This window comes from Mustela putorius, unplaced genomic scaffold (genome assembly GCF_011764305.1).
Source record: "Mustela putorius furo isolate JIRA1106 unplaced genomic scaffold, ASM1176430v1.1 tig00003972_pilon_pilon_pilon, whole genome shotgun sequence".
NCBI lineage: Eukaryota > Metazoa > Chordata > Mammalia > Carnivora > Mustelidae > Mustela > Mustela putorius.
The window spans coordinates 17,090,543-17,106,549 of NW_025422115.1; the positions used below are offsets into that span (position 1 = coordinate 17,090,543).

The window sequence follows — 16,007 nt, forward strand, 5'->3', positions numbered from 1 at the left end:
GGGGCTAACCCAGCTCAGACCCAGAGGAGGTTTCCTGGAGCCCTTGGGTCAGACCTCCAGGGGTCTTGGCTCCTTTGGGACTTTGTTCCTGATCTGCAGGGCAGGGGCTGGATCCAGCGGAGCTGTAAGTGTCTTCTCACCCTGGAACAGGGAGGAGCAGCCCAGCACTGGCCCTTTAAGAAAGTTGGGGGTGAGGGGGGCCAACGGGGGAGCCCCGTCCTGAAACCGGAGCGTGCGCTGGCGCCTGCCCCGCCCCCAGAGTTAAGTAAGGCTGTGGCAGCGGGTTGCTCCAAAGCCCCAGCCCGAGTAGGCTGAGCCAACCCTCCAAGCTTCTCTCCGCTAGCGCCTTTCTTCTAGTGTCCCAGCTCCTGGCAAATCCTGCCGCACAGCCCGCCGCGATGCGCTCAGGCCAGCAGCCTGCGCCTCTGGCCCCTGCCCTGGCCCTGACTTTGACCTTGGCTGTGTTAGCCAGACTGTCATCCGCAGGTGAGTAAGGGGTCTGAGAACACTGGCCTGGCTGGAGCTGTGGAGGGCTCCTGGGGCAGAAAAAAGGGACAGGAGGGCCCTGAAGTCAGCCCCGGACTGGGAGGGAAGGGGGCTGTTCTTCTGCTCCTCCAGGCTGGGATCTCTGGGAGTTCCACTCTGGGGCCGAAGCAGGCTCCCCAGTGACAGCTCTCCATCTTGGGGCTTCCGTGGGCTCTGGCTATCTGTGGTTGGCCCCACTCGGACTGTCTAGGGTGTGGCTTCACACACCGTTGTCCGCTAAAGCTAGCAGGGCCACGCAATGCTGTCTGGGCTCCCTGAGCCCACAGGCTTTTGGTGACTGCCCTGGTGCCCAGAGGACACTCTGTGTCAGCAAGAAGCCAGTACCCCAGCCTCAGCTGCCAGGGCTAGGAACGGGGTGTGCTACAAGGCGAAAAATGGGGAGGGAGCCGCCCTGCCCCACCCTGTATGGGGCCCCACGTGTACCTACAGCCTGCAGCCTCCTCTGGCTTCCTCCAAGGGCTCTGGCCCCCTTCCTTGTCCCCAGGTAAATCTGTACGGCCTCCTCACCACCACCTTCCTCCTGCCTTCGTCTCTAGCTCCTGCTAGACCACCCATGCCTCAGTATGGGTCCCTTCAGATGTCCCACACTCCCACAGGGGCCTCTCCCTCAGACAGCCCCTGGGCAACCCCTGCCACACTTTCCTGTCCTGGCATTGGTGACTGACCCCAGCAGAGACTGAGTGACGGTTCACCTTCTGAGGGGCACCAGGATGTGTCTCCTCTCTGTCACGCGCCAGAAATCCCGCCATGAAGGCATTCTTCCTTGAGTCAAGGCATGGTCTAGTTATGCCATAAGAACCGTGGCCTCAGGGCCCATCTATCATCACTACCCATGTATGAATCAGTACTTCAGCCTACATCTTTCGGGACCATTCCCAAGAGCAACTCTCAGCAGAGGAAGAGCCTGATTCTCCCTTCCCAAGGGCCCAGGCCACACCCTCCTCCCCATCAGATGGGGAAGCCAGCTCTAACGGACAGCATCACGAGGTACCCAGAGGGAAATGAGTCAGGGGAGGACCCCCCACTGGGGTGAGTCAGAGTTGGGTCCCCAGGCTCTCCACTCCCATTCCCAGGGACCCCCTCCTTCAGAGCCTCAGGGCCTGGGTGATGGGTTGGGCCTCCGGAGAGATGGGAAGGGGCCATCTGGGGTGACTGGAGTGGGCTGCTTACCCAGTCTGTGGCCTCCAGCCAAGAAATTCCAGCACCCCCATCCCCTTGGGCTTCAACTGAGAGCATTCTCAAATACCTTCTCTGCATCAACAATGTACAAGCATTGTGCTGGGCAATGAGGAGGGCACGGAAATGGATGGGCTGAACTTGAACTCATGCAGGAGGCAGAAAAGCAAATTAAAACTCAAACAGCAATTCCCGTCACGTCTGCAAAATCCAGATGAAGAGTATGGTGAAGAGAAACTGCCAGGCAGGCTGGGGCAGGCCAGAGGTGATCCTGGAGCCAAGCTTTGGAGAATGGAGAGGGGTCAGTACTCTAGGCAGGAGCTCAGCCTGAGCAAAGGCACTGAGGTGGATGTGAGAAGAGCATGTTGAGACAGGAAAGGCAGCAGCCTGGTTAGAAGGCTTATTTTGACAACCAGCCAGGAAGAGCCATTGGGCTGGGGCACAGAATCCTTAAATGGCAGAATATAGCCCACAGCCTATGCCCTGTTGGCACCGGGGAGCCAACGAAGATTTTTAAGGCAGGAAAGTAGTATGGCAGCAGTGGTGTTTTATGTTAAGCCAATCTCTGCCTTTAGGAAGAATTTGGAGATGGGAAGGGGACAGAGAGCGGGAATCTTCTCCCCCTCCCAGGCAGAGTTCCCCTCCAACAGTCCATCTCTGTCACAACGCCTGCCGGGCTCAGCACCCTCTCCCAGTTTCTGCATAGGGTCAGCCCCTACCTGAGGAAGGCACCATTCCCATCCCTCCTAGACACCCCGAGCCGCAAAGGCCCTAGAGGTCTCAGGTACCAGAGTGAGGCACGTTAGGATGCTTTCCCTGCGTTCATCAACATTCCAGAACATCTAGATCATGAGGCCTGGGAGTCAAACACCCTTGGAGACTGCCTGGGCCAAGCTTCTAGTAGTACAGACTGGGAACCTGAGACCCCAGGGAGGAAGTGAAGTGCTCGAGGTCCCACAGAGAGTCCCAGCAACCCAGGAAGCCTTGCTTTGGGGGAGCGCCCCGCCTGTGTGGGAGCTTGGGCTAAGGGCCACTCTGCCAGGGTGGCATCCAGCTTCTTCTGAGCCCTATGGGAGGCGTTCGGCAGAGGGACGAGCAGTGGGGGAGACCGGTTTGAGCTGATGTGGACTTGGCATTCCCGCCAGGGGAACGGCATGAGTACAGCTGAGAGCTCAGAGTGGGCACAGAGCCTGCAGGAACAGTGGCTCCCACGCCTCTGACCTGGCCAGACATAAGGTGAGGGGCTGAAGTAGGACTTCGGGTAGGGCAGGAGTACCCCACTGGGAGGGCTCCACATTTCCCAGGTGAGGACTCCGACCTGATGAGGAGTCCCACAGAACAGGACCCTGGAGCCATAGACTCAAGGAATTGAGTCGGGTAGATTCTTCTGCCTCTGGGGATCCTCTGGGGAGCAATGGTGCTGGAGATGTGTGTGTTTGTGCGCGTGCGCACTGCCCCGGGGCCTCTGGGGCAGGGCAGAGGCCAGGCCCTTGGCCTGGCCCACCCAGACTCTGGAAAAGTTGTTCAAGAACCAAGTATAATTGAGCCAGCCCCCATCTGACGTCCGCCTGCCCTCTGTGGCAAGACAAGAGTCTCTCAGTGCTGTCCGCCCAGGGGTCTGTGGTGGGGGCTGCCAGGTGGGCCAGGCGGCTGGTGGGGACAGCCGAGGGGAGCGGGCTGTGCAGGGAGCTTTCAGAGGAAGTGTATAGGCTGCTTCTGGGAACTGGGCGTGCTGCCCAGGAGGGGGCAGGCAGGGGAGGGGGAGTTGGAAATAGGCCTGACTACACACTCACTAGAACACTCAGATGTGGGTGTGCACACAAGTATGAGAGCTCCGAACACGAACACGGTGGCCGTGCTCACAGACCTGGGTGGGTGGGGCCCGGGGTGAGGAGGCGAGGGCCAGAGGGGGGCAGGGGCTGCTGGGCTGGGCTGGGCTGTGGCTCCTTTTCAGCACCAGGACCAACTGAACAGGGGGGCCTTTGGACTTGAGCCTGCTACCTTCCTGGTCCCTCTGCCCCTTTATAACCTCTCCCCCAACTCCGGACCCCACCCAACTCCCCCATAGCCTCCAACTTTCCCCCTTGCCCTGACATATGCCTGGGTCCATAGAGCTTTCTAGAGTTAAGACTCTTTCTCCAGGTGCAAGCTTCAGGTGGGATTCAAAAGTACCCTGTCATCATTCTTTTTTTTTTTTTTTTTTTTTTTTAGATTTTATTCATTTTATTTGACACAGATCACAAGTAGGCAGAGAGGCAGGCAGAGAGAAGGAAGCAGGCTCCCCGCTGAGCAGAGAGCCTGTTGAGGGGCTCCATCCCAGGACCCTAAGATCATGACCCGAGCCGAAGGCAGCGGCTTAACCCACTGAGCCACCCAGGCGCCCCTACGCTGTTATCATTCTTACTGAAAGTAGATGAGTGCTGGGGACACATGGAGTTTTTTATGAACAGTTTTGTACTTGGTTTCTCTCTGGAGTAGAGGTGCCTGGCTCTCTCGCTTCTCAGAAGGGTGCATTATTCCAAACAGGGGGAGGGTAGAGCTATGTTTAATTGGACCCTCACCTCCAGAGAAATCCTGGGCAGGAGCAGCTACCCTGTTGTACGCAGCTTCACATCACCCCCGCAAGCCAGGGACTGTGCCCATTCTAGAGATGAGGAAACTTTTTTTTTAAAGATTTTATTTATTTATTTGACAAACAGAGATCGCAAGTAGGCAGAGAGGCAGGCAGAGAGAGGGGGAAGCAGGCTCCCTGCTAAGCAGAGAGCCCTATGCCAGGGCTCGATCCCAGGACCCTGGGATCATGACCTGAGCTGAAGGCAGAGGTTTTAACCCATTGAGCCACCCAGGCACCCCAGCTGAGGCTCGAGAAATGCAGGGACTGGCCTCGGGACACACAGGCCGCAGTGTTATCACTCCCCTCAACAGCAGCCCACATGGGTCCTGTGGCAGTCACTCACCAGTGGGCCCAGGCCTCCGCAGCAGGGGAGAGGGACAGGTCTTCAGGGGTGAGACAGCTCCCCAAGGACCTTAGAACTCTGCTCCTGTGCCCCACACCTCACCTCCAGCCCCTCCCTCCTTTGTCAAGGAAAAAACAAATCCTCTTCAAGAAAGTCCCCCACGGGGGCGCCTGGGTGGCTCAGTGGGTTAAAGCCTCTGCTTTTGGCTCAGGTCATGATCCCAGGGTCCTGGGATCGAGCCCCACATCAGGCTCTCTGCTCAGCGGGGAGCCTGCTTCCTCTTCTCTCTCTGCCTGCCTCTCTGCCTACTTGTGATCTCTGTCTGTCAAATAAATAAATAAAATATTAAAAAAAAAAAAAAAAAGAAAGTCCCCCACGCCCTTCAACAGCTGGGGTAGCAAATGAAGCCCCATTCGTCCCAGACGGAGGGCAGTGGTACTCAGGGCTGCCATGGAGGTGGCCTGAGGGCAGAGCTCTGAACAGTGCCCGTCCTGTTGACCATCCCTTCCTCCCACTCAGCTCCTGCCCACACCCGGCCACACCTGGCCCTCAGAACAGCCAGCTCTGCCAGCCCCCTGGTGCCCAAGCCAGGCTTCCAGCCACGGCTTGCGCCTTCCCGCGTCAGTGTGTGTCTCCTGTGGCTTCACTGTTGTGGTGGGTAGTGGAGTTGCCTCCCCTCCCAGACCTTACTTCAGAGGCTTCCCATGGTTCATAGGGAAATGGGCCCAGGGAGGGGCAGCTACTCTCAGTGTCCTACACCAAGTCCTTAGCAGGGTGCAGGCGAAGCCTCCTGGCTCTCTGTCCGTGTATCTGGCTTAGGTGTTGGCCTTGCCCACAGGACGAGCCATTCCCTGCAGGCAGACCTCCCTTCTGCTTTCCTCGGAGGTCTCCACTGGCTTGCTCCATATAGGACTGAACCCAGGGGCGCAGTGACTGTTTTGCCCACTATGCCTGGGATGCCCCAGGGCTTTTCATCCAGAGGGGACTGAGCGTGGCAGCGGGGAGGAGGGTGGAGGGGGAGGCCAGCCCCGCCCCCAGCCACACAGAGCAGCTTCAGGAGCAGGTTTACATAGATCTGGGTTTTGTGTATGATATAGTTTTCATAACGTGTTCTGTGGCTTAAAAAAAAAGAAAAGAAAAGAAAAAAAGACGGGAAAGCCAAGCAGTTGCTTTGAGTTGAAACATGCTGAGAGCAGGGAAGACTCGGGTCAGATACAAGGAAGAACATCTTGGTTTTCAAAGAATCCAAATCTAGACTGATAGGAAGGGCCCCTGAAAGGCGTCCTTTCCCAGGGGGAGCAAAGTCCGGGGGCCTGAGGGCGGGGGGCAGCACATAATCCCAGCTTCCTCCCAGGCAAGCCTGGGGACCTGGCCCTGCTGCCCCAGCATCCCACTCCTGCCACTTCTAGAATGAAACGGGACATTCCTAAGCATCCAGAAGACACCATGATTCTGCTGGGCCCTCTCCCCCACTCTGATCTATCAGCCTCTACACTAAAGGTGATCCTGGGTCCCAAAGGATGACCGATGAGCTCGGCCACCGTATGATAACCATATCCCTGGTGCCCTTCCACCTCTCTTCAAGCTGTTCCCTGCCACTGGTCTTTTCTCATCCTCCAAGGCCCAGCTCCTGTTCCTCCACCCTGTGGGTCTTTCCCAACCCTTGACTGCTGAGGTCCACAGCCTGGTCTTCCCCCTTTCTGGGGCCCTGCCCTCCTTGTCTGTGGGGCCAACAGCCTTTCTGCCCCCTGCTCCAGGACCCCCACCAGTACGATGCCCAGGAGGTACGCATACACACGTGCACACACAGCCAAGAGTGCCCCACACTTCAGCCAGTGGTCCTGGGAAAAGCCCCCAACTCAGGATTCACAGCCTCCAGCTCCATGGCCGAAGCAGGACCTCTGGCAAGGCCAGCCTCCTCTCTGGGGAGAAGGAGGAGGCTGGAGAGAGGAGACCAACTTCCTTTCCCACCTAAGAGCAGCCCTCCCCCACCCACATTTCAGGACGGGCCAGCTATAAATACCAGTGGGCCCAGGATGCTCATTCCCACGACTCCAGCCCCTCCCTGCCTCTTCCCTGTGCACAGCAGCTGGGGCCGGTCCCCGTCTCCTGCAGCTGGAGGCTGGCCAGGCAGGCTACAGGCCCAGAAACACACACACACACACACACACTTCCCACCATGGTCAGGGAAGAAACAAATCACCCTTTTTGGGTGCCTTGGAGCAGCTAAGAGCAAGCCCCCTCCTGCTCCTCAGACTCGGGCCCCACCTCTCCCTCCTCTGAGTCCTCAGCTCCGGGAACTTCTGCAGGGCTGGGGGAAGTGGGAGGGCTGGGAGGTCAGGCACACGGTGGTAAGGAACAGGGCATTAGGGAGCCCAGGATTTCATTCCAGCCCTACCCCTCGATGAGTGACCTTTCTGAGCCTCAGTCTTCTCTCTAAAATGGGTCTGAAGGATTCTGACCTCTAGTGCGCATTGAAGATCAAAGCCCTTTGCCAGAGTAAAGGCTCAGCTAGGGGCTTGCTGCCTTTCTGTTGTTCCCATTGTCTTCTGGACTGGGGCAGGCCCAGCAATAAGGGGAATCTTTGAGAAAGGTGCCAAGGTGGGGGACTGGATGAGGCGGTCCTGTGAGCCAGTCTGTGTGGGACTCAGAGACAGGGGAAGGTGAGTCCCCAAGGGAGTGAGCAGCCAGTGGCTTCCTGCCAGCCCAGGACCCTTCAGTAGAGGGGAGGGGTCCTGCATCGGACCGCCTCACCCCGCTGAGTCCCACACACCTCTCCCACGATGAGAAGTGGGACAGCCCTCCCCAGCCTCACCCCAAAGCCTAATGGTCCCTTGGACACAGACCCTTGGTCCTGGGTACAACACAACCAGTCCGTGTTCAAAGAACCACCAAATGAAACTCAGAGCCTGTCAGGTGCGGACAAAGAGAATGAGCAGGCAGCGGTAACTTTGGTAGGATAGGGCACCTGGACACCCATCTTCGCCCTGCCCACTGCCCACACCTGGGGCCCCTCTGGAGGGGTGGTGGGAGATGACCGCCAGCGCTCCCATGGGGTCTGTTAAGGAGTGGTGACTCCTTAGGCAGGAGGACCTGTGTCACACGGAGCAGAATGCAGATGAAGGGAGCCAAGCGCCCTCTCTGCTCTGAGCAGCTCGGACCCATTGGGGATGTTGTTGATGCCCGAGTCCCTGTGTGGGAGATCAGAGCTGGTGTGGGATAGGCCACGTGAGTCCTGGAAACAGGCCGCAGAGCGGGTCGAGCAGCCGGGCCATGCCCGCTGGAGGGGCACTCTAGCTGAGAGGCTGGGTGGGGTCTGGGCCCCCATCTTCTGCCTTCACCCTCTAGAATTAACTCTTCTCAGCAGAGCACTGGGCAGAGCTCGGCCCGCTCCCCGGATGGGCGCTAATAGCATCCAGGCGCCTGCCCCCGGCTAAGGCGCCCTCTCTCGGCATCTGGTGCCCAGCTGAGGCCCCGGTGAATTCTTCCAGAACTCTTCCAGGACCAGATACCCAGATGAGAGCCCATCCCTCCAAATGTTGACAGCCCTGAGGCAGGAGAGGTGGGGACCCGGAGTCAGCCTTGCTACCACAGCCCTTGGGATACCTGGCCCTGCTGTGTGGCCTCAGGCAGACTCTACCTCTCTGGGCATCTGGGTAGGATAGTCAGTCCCCAAGGTCAGCTGTAAAAGCCCCTTGACAACAGGACACTGGGCTCTGCCTCTGTGCACAGAGAGCCAGCTGCCTGTGTGGGGCCAAACAGTGAACTGGGCTGGGGCTGCAAGGGGGCGAAGGGGCAGCCCAGCCTGCCCGAGCTCCCTGGCACCTAGAATCCACTTTCCCTAGTGGGCATGAAGCCCCAGGGCACTCCCAGGATGGGAGTAGCGGCCCTGCTCCGCCCCCGGTTCCCATTTTCCACCCCCTTGCTCTAGCCCCACCCAGCCAAAAATAAACCCGGACCACCCCATCTTGTACCAGCCGGACCCACCCAGGCCCTCCAGAGCCAATTGAGTCACCGCTCCAAGCAGCTCCTTTTTTTAACTGTCTGAGTCACCGGCTGTGGCGAGGGCTCCGTGACACGAGCCCCAGGCTACAGCCAGGCCACAGCCTCCAACGGCACAACCCAGGGAGGGGTCCGGACCGAGGCTAGCAGCAGGTGTGAGCCCAGACCACAGCCTCTGCCTGCAACACCTCCAGGCCAGGGACCTGTCTCCAACACCCCTGCTACCACCTCACCTCATCCGCCCAGGACAGTTTTTCAGGGATCTTGGTGACAAAGCCCATCTAGGTGAGCCCAGCCCCCATAGCACTTCTTTGCCTCAGAACAGGTCTGGGCCTCCCACCCTGGGGTGGAGGGTCTCTAAGGCCCTGGGCCCTGCAGGGATGGGAGTGGGCCAGGCCACAGAGATACCTAATTCCTGCCCCTCCTCACCGGCTCCAGCTCAGACTCTGGGCCCTCTGCCCAGAATGCCATGAAGACTTTCTATGGCACAGAGGTCTCCCCCTCAGATCTCTCTGGGCTTCCTCTATCCCCAGCCCTCACAGGGCCAACCAAGCTCTGGTCTCTCTTCCTTCATCCCTCCGTCTCTTCCCCGTGGCTATCTCTCTGTCTGGCCACCCCATGTCTCTGACCCTGCTCTGTCCCCTTTCCTTCACCCAGTCCCCGTGGCAACCCACAGTGCAGCCTCTACATCCAGCTCCACACACACACAGGGCCTTCCCGGGCCTTCCTGGGCCTTCCCAGCACACACAGCACACCCTCACCTCTTCCCATTCCCATAAGGGGCTCTGGGCCCCAGGGACCCATCCTGAGGGAAATTTTCCATCCCCTCACCCAAGTCCCCTCCTTCCCTGGCCCCCGAAGCACAGGCTACATCCTGTCATCCTGTCATCCTTTGGTAGGGGATGTCAAGATCCCACAGGCACTTCCTTGGAGGCTGAGGCGGGGTGGGCAGGGGGCCTGGGAATGACCCCACCCCCAGCCCTGCCTGAGCAGGAGCCTGCACAGCCTCAGCCCCAGCCATCTCCTGTCTGTGGCCATGGCCTCCAGCTATAAATAGGGGCTCTGGTTCTATTTTCTTTAAAAACAAGCACCAGACTCTATCACCATGGGCCCAGAAAAGCACTCCCTGGCTGGAGCAGTCCCCCACCGCATCCCAGTCATGGTCCCCCTCCCCCTCCCCCCACCTGCTGAGGGCAAGCTTCCAGATTGGCTTCTGCCGCTGGCTCAGCTGGAGAACACAGCCACCCCTCTCGACCTCCCTGCTTTCCATCTCCCTTCCCCAAGTGGCGCCAGTCTTATTCCTGAGACACCACTGTTGTCAGAGAGAGGTAACAGGAGCTCAACTCCCCAAGCCACAGCTCAGGATCTTTGCACCCCGAATGCAGAGAAGGAACTGTGGGCTGTGGGGAAGGCCGGGAGAAGGCTTCCTTCCTGAAGGAGCAGGAGGGAATTCTGCCCGCCGAAAGGAAAGTAGAGCTGGCCTGAGCAAAGTCTGGGAGCGGGGACCTGTCAGGTGCAGACGGAAAACAGCGCAAGGTCTAATAATGAGGTGGGGTGTTCCCGGGAGGTGAACAAGAAAGCCTGGCAGGGCTGCGACAGGGTGACCCAGCACCTTCAGTGCCACACCAGAGTTGGGGCTGGATTGTGGGGCAATGGGGAGCCATCAAAGGCTCTCAGACAAGAGGGGGGGTGACAAGGCGACTTCCAGTTTGGGTTAAGAATGGTTGCTATTAGCAAAACAAGGCAGGAAATTCATTAAGCCTAGCAGGGACTGGTGACCATCTGCCCAGTGGGATGGCACAGAGGAGCAGAGGGGGGAGATGAACTGGAAAGAGAATTTAGGGACAGGATGGCTGGAACATGGGGAGGAAAAAGGGAGAATGTCCAAAATGACTTTCAGATTTCTACAGGGCCATGGGTAGGCGGTGAGGCCTTCTCTGGAAGGCAAGCAGGTTTGAGGAGAGATGACACCAAGTCTGGCTTGAGATGGGTGGGCTAGGGTTTGGAGGTCCGTCTGGGTGTTTCTGGGGCAGATGTCTCGGGAGACATTGGCAGGCAGGCCCAGAGCCCCGGAGCCTTGGTGTGGAGACAGAAATGTGGGTGCCATGAGAAAGAGCCTGTGTCTGAGGCCAGGTGAGAGAAGAGGTTGGCCTGGAGAGAGCACAGTGGTGGGACACACGCCTGGCCTGTGGGGAGTAGTAGGCAGGAACTCTATTCCAACTTCTCTATTCCCAGAGAAGTTGGGCCCGTCCATGGGGAGAGGTCTCAGGGTAGGGATCTCTGGGGGAATCTGGGTAGCACAGAGCCCCCTAGCAAGGACTCTGGGGTTTCTCAGTCTACCCTGCCAGGCCACGCACTCCTGCAGGCATCCCAACCATGCTGGAAGCTTGCTACTCAGCCTGTCTATGGCCAGCCCATAGAAAATCCCTCCCAGGGGCCAAGGGCCACCTCCATTTGATCCCTGTATTCCCTTACGTGCTGATGTTTCTGCTATCGGCCCACATGTACGGGTCTCCTGGATGGCAGGAGTCCTGCACAGGGGGTATGGGCCCTCTGTCCTGTCCACAGCGGCATGTGGCTGGGGGCGGGGGGGGGGACACTGTCCCAAGCCCCTGCTTCCCCCAGTCTCCTGGATAGGCGACTGCCATCTGTGAGATTATCCCACCTCTCTCCCCTGTATTTCAGTTGGAGGAACTAAGGCAGGGTTAGCGTGGCTTCTCCAAGGCGCACAGACTCCTGAGCGCAGGCTGGGCCAAACTGTCCAGGCCTGTGTCCAGATCAACAGTCATTGCTTCCGCCATTCCCCCACCCCAGCTGACACACTCACTGTCTCCAAGCCCAGGCTGCCAGGCTGGGGGAAGCCCCAGGACACCTCCCCAAGGGCCCTGCCTTTAGCGGTTTCTCATCCCAGAGCTGAAGGGGAGCTCGGGGACGAGCAACAGGCTTCCACCTGCGTCCTGCCTCTGGCTTCAGCCCCAGAGAGGGGGTGGCCCCACAGCGTCCCCAGGGGAAGCTCCTCACCCAGGCCCCCTGCCCCACCACCCTCTTCCCTGGTCTCCAAGTCCCCAGTGGGCACGACCAGCATTTATCACTGGCCATTCTTAGCCAGGCCTGAAGAAGGTCCCTCCCTGATCCAGCCAGCCCCAGAACCAGGCCAGTCCAGCCACACCAGGAGAGGCCGGCTGCCAAACCAGCCCCAGAAAGCAGATGCTTTCCCCTCCCTTCCTCTCTCCCCTCCCCCCTGCCCCCCAGGGAGCCCCTGAGGACAGGAAGGGAAAAAGTGTGTCTCCTGGGCAGCTGGCCAGCTCTCACACCCTCCTCCTGTTGGAGCCCGGCACATGCCCCACTTCCACTCGCACACGCAACAACAACCCCCCCACGGCTTCTGTGGGCACACGGCCCTCCCTGATACCACACCAGCTGGCTCAGAGCCGCAGCCCAGGGGCTCCGATCCAGCCCTGCTTTGCTCCTCTCCCGGCCTCAATGCCAGAAGCATCCTCTTTGAGCCTCATTACCTCACCTGTAACAGGGGAGCTTTGTCCCAGAGACCCTGGTGGGGAGCAGGGGCTGCTCAGCAGCCCAGCAGCTGGGTGAGAAGGGTCTCTCGCTCCCTTCCCTGCCAGATCCCCTGCCTCTCAGCCTGGGCCCACTAAGCTTTCCCTACCTGCCTGGGGCCAGGAAAGCCAGGGAGACGGGATGTGGAGAAGGGCCTGGAAATCCACCCATCTCCCTGCACAAGAAGGAAAATTATAAGGCAAGGAAAAGCCTCTCAGTATTGCTCCTCACGCAGCAGCCCCACCCCTCTGCACCTCAGGCCTGGGGAGCAGCCCGCCTTGCACAAAGACTCCGTTGAGGCCCAGCTTCCTCCCCGCCCCTGCCCTGCAGCCTGGGTGGACTCTGAGCCACTTCTGGAGCAAACCTCTCATTTTCCCTCCTGCTTCCTCTGTACGGCGCGGCACGGGGAGTCAAGGTTGGGTCACATGGCCCAGGGTACCAGTCCTTTTAGGTAATCCCCTTTTAGAGGAGGTCCTGAAATTGGAAATGTCACCCAATATGTGCCCCTCGGCTTGGGTGGCCTCCAAGCTCTGGGTTAGAGGACCCGTAGCCGAGGCCAGTGGCCAGGGTCAGGATTCAGCCAATAGCTAAGGAAACTTATACCGGCCTGGCCTCCTTGGTCTCACAAGATCCAGAAAAGGCAACCGAACTCCCGAGTGTCCTGAGAGTGAATCTTAGGGCTCAAGAGATCCTGGAGTGAAAAGAGATGGGGGCCCACCTTGACTCCAGCAGGGGGTCTCCCCAGTGCTGAGACGACAGGCAGGCGAGGCTGGCAGCCTGAAAGCTGGTAAGGAAAAAGCACATCCCTTGGAGGCACGAGGGGAGGGCATCTGGCCTGGGCGCTGGAGGGCCTGGGTGACCTTGGGGAGTAGGCAGGACACCTGCCTTTACACAGGGCCACACACTTAGGCACCCACAAGAGGGTCAGAGAGCCCTTCATCCTGGCCTTGGCCGTCCTAGAGCCCTCCCCCAGGGCCCCCCTTCAGACTTCCCAGGAGATGGGCTCTCCCAGCCTCACCCCTGCCTGCCTAGGATGTGGATTTGGAACAGGGTCCGCACCCTGGGTGCCCAACCCCAAGAAGCTACAGTGGAGAGGGCTGGCTTCCCCTGAGAGCAGGAGTCCTTCCCCTCCCTGGCTGGCTGGCCATGCCCCCTCCTCGCCCTCCTCACTCCTGCCCACAGCAGCAGGCTTGCCGCCAACATCCAGCCTCCTGGGTCTCCCTTGGGTTCTCCTTCTTCATCTCCTTCGTCAGGCTTCTGTCTGCCCCTGAGCCCAGTTTCTGCAGAGGAGAGGGGTGGTCTTCATTTCTCATTCCAGGTTTTAACACCTTTCTCAGGCTTTCTTCTTTTCCATGGCTGCATTAGCATACTTGTGAATGAATGAATGAATGAATGAACAAACGACTATGGAATCTCCTTCTCCCACCTCCCGTTCCATCTCAGTACCACTGGGTACACCTCCCCAGCATACATGTGTCCAGGTCTCCCCCCGCCCCCCTTTGCCCCTGGGCCCTGGGCGTGCCCCCTGGCCATCCTGCCCAGCCGCTCTGACTCCCAAACTCCCTCCCTTATAAAGTCAGGCGGCAGCAGACACCCAGGAATGCTGCTGCTCGTGACGCACGCTGACTGGGGGGCCGCCTGGCTGCCCCAGGGCAACCAGGAATGTGGCGGGAGCAGGGCCCACGGGGAAGGACTGCCGGGGAGCAGGGTGGGCTGGGGGTGCCTGTGTGGGAGGGGGCTCTTTCAGGAGGCTGGGCCAAGAACTGCAGACTTTCTGCTTCTCTGTCAAACTGCTTCTCCTCTGGGGCCTCAGCTTGTCTGTCTAGAAACCCTACTGAAACCTAAAGCTGCAGAGAACTTTGATATTGTGGAACCCATCACCCAAGGATCGGGGGGCCAGGGCTGCGGAGGCCAGGGGCCCCACACCTAGCTCTCTAGACCGTCCTGGGGTAAGAGTGGTGCTCCCAATGACAGCCAGGATGGGGCAGGGGCAAGAGGGGAGCCAAAGGTAAAGAAAGACAGGGAGAGGCAGAGATAAGGCTCCAACGTGGCCAAGTGGCCAAGACAGAGACAAAGGAGATAAGGGACAGACACTTGGATAGAGACGGTGTGGCTAACACCAGGCATTGTGAGGACTCAGAAGGATCAGGGTCTGCAGCCACCCCGACCCCCAGTGACTCACAAAGGGACCCACACTAGAAACCCTGCCCCTGGTCAGCCCGGGAGAGCACGGTGGGAGCCTGATGTGTGGAGGTACTCCCCACAGGGAGACCCCTTGTCCCAAGCCACTGACAGGTAAGAGTAGAGCATCATGGGGGAAGTAAGTCTCACGCTTGGGGTCCCCCAGGGCAGGCTTCTGGTCCCCATTCACACACACACTAAGAGTGCCCCGGGAGACAGGAGATGCTGGCACAACCTACAGCCTGCCAGAGGGTGGTTTGCAGGGGACACTGGCCTAAGTGGAGGAGAAGGTCATAGGCTCTTTCTGGGCCCCCAACCTCGACTCAGGAAGAGGAACGGAGCCGCTCTGCCTTGGCCCAGACAGGACGCCCTGTCCGTGGTCAGGAAGGGCGGGAAGCTGTGGGAGGCTCCACCTTCAGCAAACCTCTGGGACGGTCGGGCGCCGAGCAGGAGGGGTGGGTGCCCTCCAGGAACACACAGCCCCTTTCAGGGAGCCAGGCCCCGCCAAGTCACGGCGGGCAGCACCGAGGGGCAGGACAGGCCTGGGCACAATCGCAGTTCTGTCCCGGCAGCTCCCAGCCCACACGCGCACACATGCACAAACACACAGCCTTATGCAAACCCAAAACACACCCCCGAGCAGCCACCCACACGCTTGAACACACACGCAAATAGGCTTCTACGTAGTCCTACACACCCACCCATGAACCGTCTTTCAGGTAGAGAAACCCAGACACACGGCATTCTTGGGACCCCTCCCATTCCACCCAGACCCCTCAAGGCCCCTGCCCCCCCACGCTGAACTTGGCACCAGCCAGACAGCCCACACCATTACCCATTAAACCTCTGCCTACCCCTCTCTGAGAGCAGACTCCCAGACCAGAAAGGGACCTTCGGGACTAATCCCCAGAGACAGAGGGAGGAGGGACCGGGAAGGAGCACCCATTTTACAAAATGGTGACCGGAGGCCAGACTGGGCCCCTTCTGGCCCAAAGGGCAGCCCGCAGATCTGCTACAGGCCTGAACTGGTGTTTGGATGAATCATGGGTGTTCTTGACCCAGAAGAGTCAAGGGCAAGTCTCCAAGCAGTGATGTTGCCTTCCCTCCTCCCCCCACTGCCCTAGGACCCCAGTCAGGCCACTGAGGCTAGCTTGGCTCCTGCTTCTTTTCCCTCTCCTCCTCTGTCTTCAGTGTCCCGGTCTGTGGGTCCCTGCTGCCACCCTCTTACCGGGCCTTGCTGCCCTTTGAAACTGCCCAGGCCCCTCCCTCCCTCCTCTCCACCACCCTCACCTCCTCCAGGAAGCCTTCTGGAACTGACTCCTAACTCACTCCTTTATGCTGCACTGCTTCCCCATTGGCAGCCTCTCCCACTGTCTCCCAGGACTGGGAGACTGGGTCCTTGCAACTGTGGCCCATCAGAGAGGGTAAGGGACCACAGAAGGAGACCAGGAGGTGGGGGGAATGGCGTTGTCAGAGTTTCCAAAACCCTGGCCAGCAAGGCCTCCAAGGCCTCCATTGGGATGAGGGGGCTGCCCGAGCCAGGAGCTCCCAGCAGCACAAGGCAGCTTGTGTGAGCGCTTCCCTGCCCAG

General features: G+C 59.4%; 1 protein-coding gene across 1 annotated transcript in view; it reads left to right on the forward strand.

Annotated features, from left to right (window-relative positions):
• The first annotated feature begins 260 nt into the window (after nt 1-260).
• CSPG4 (chondroitin sulfate proteoglycan 4) overlaps nt 261-16,007 on the forward strand; it is a 39,279-nt gene continuing 23,532 nt past the window's right edge. The window contains exon 1 of the mRNA XM_045070494.1: nt 261-486. Coding sequence (XP_044926429.1) covers nt 399-486 — 88 coding nt within the window. The 5' untranslated portion in view covers nt 261-398. The remainder of the gene's footprint in view (nt 487-16,007) is intronic.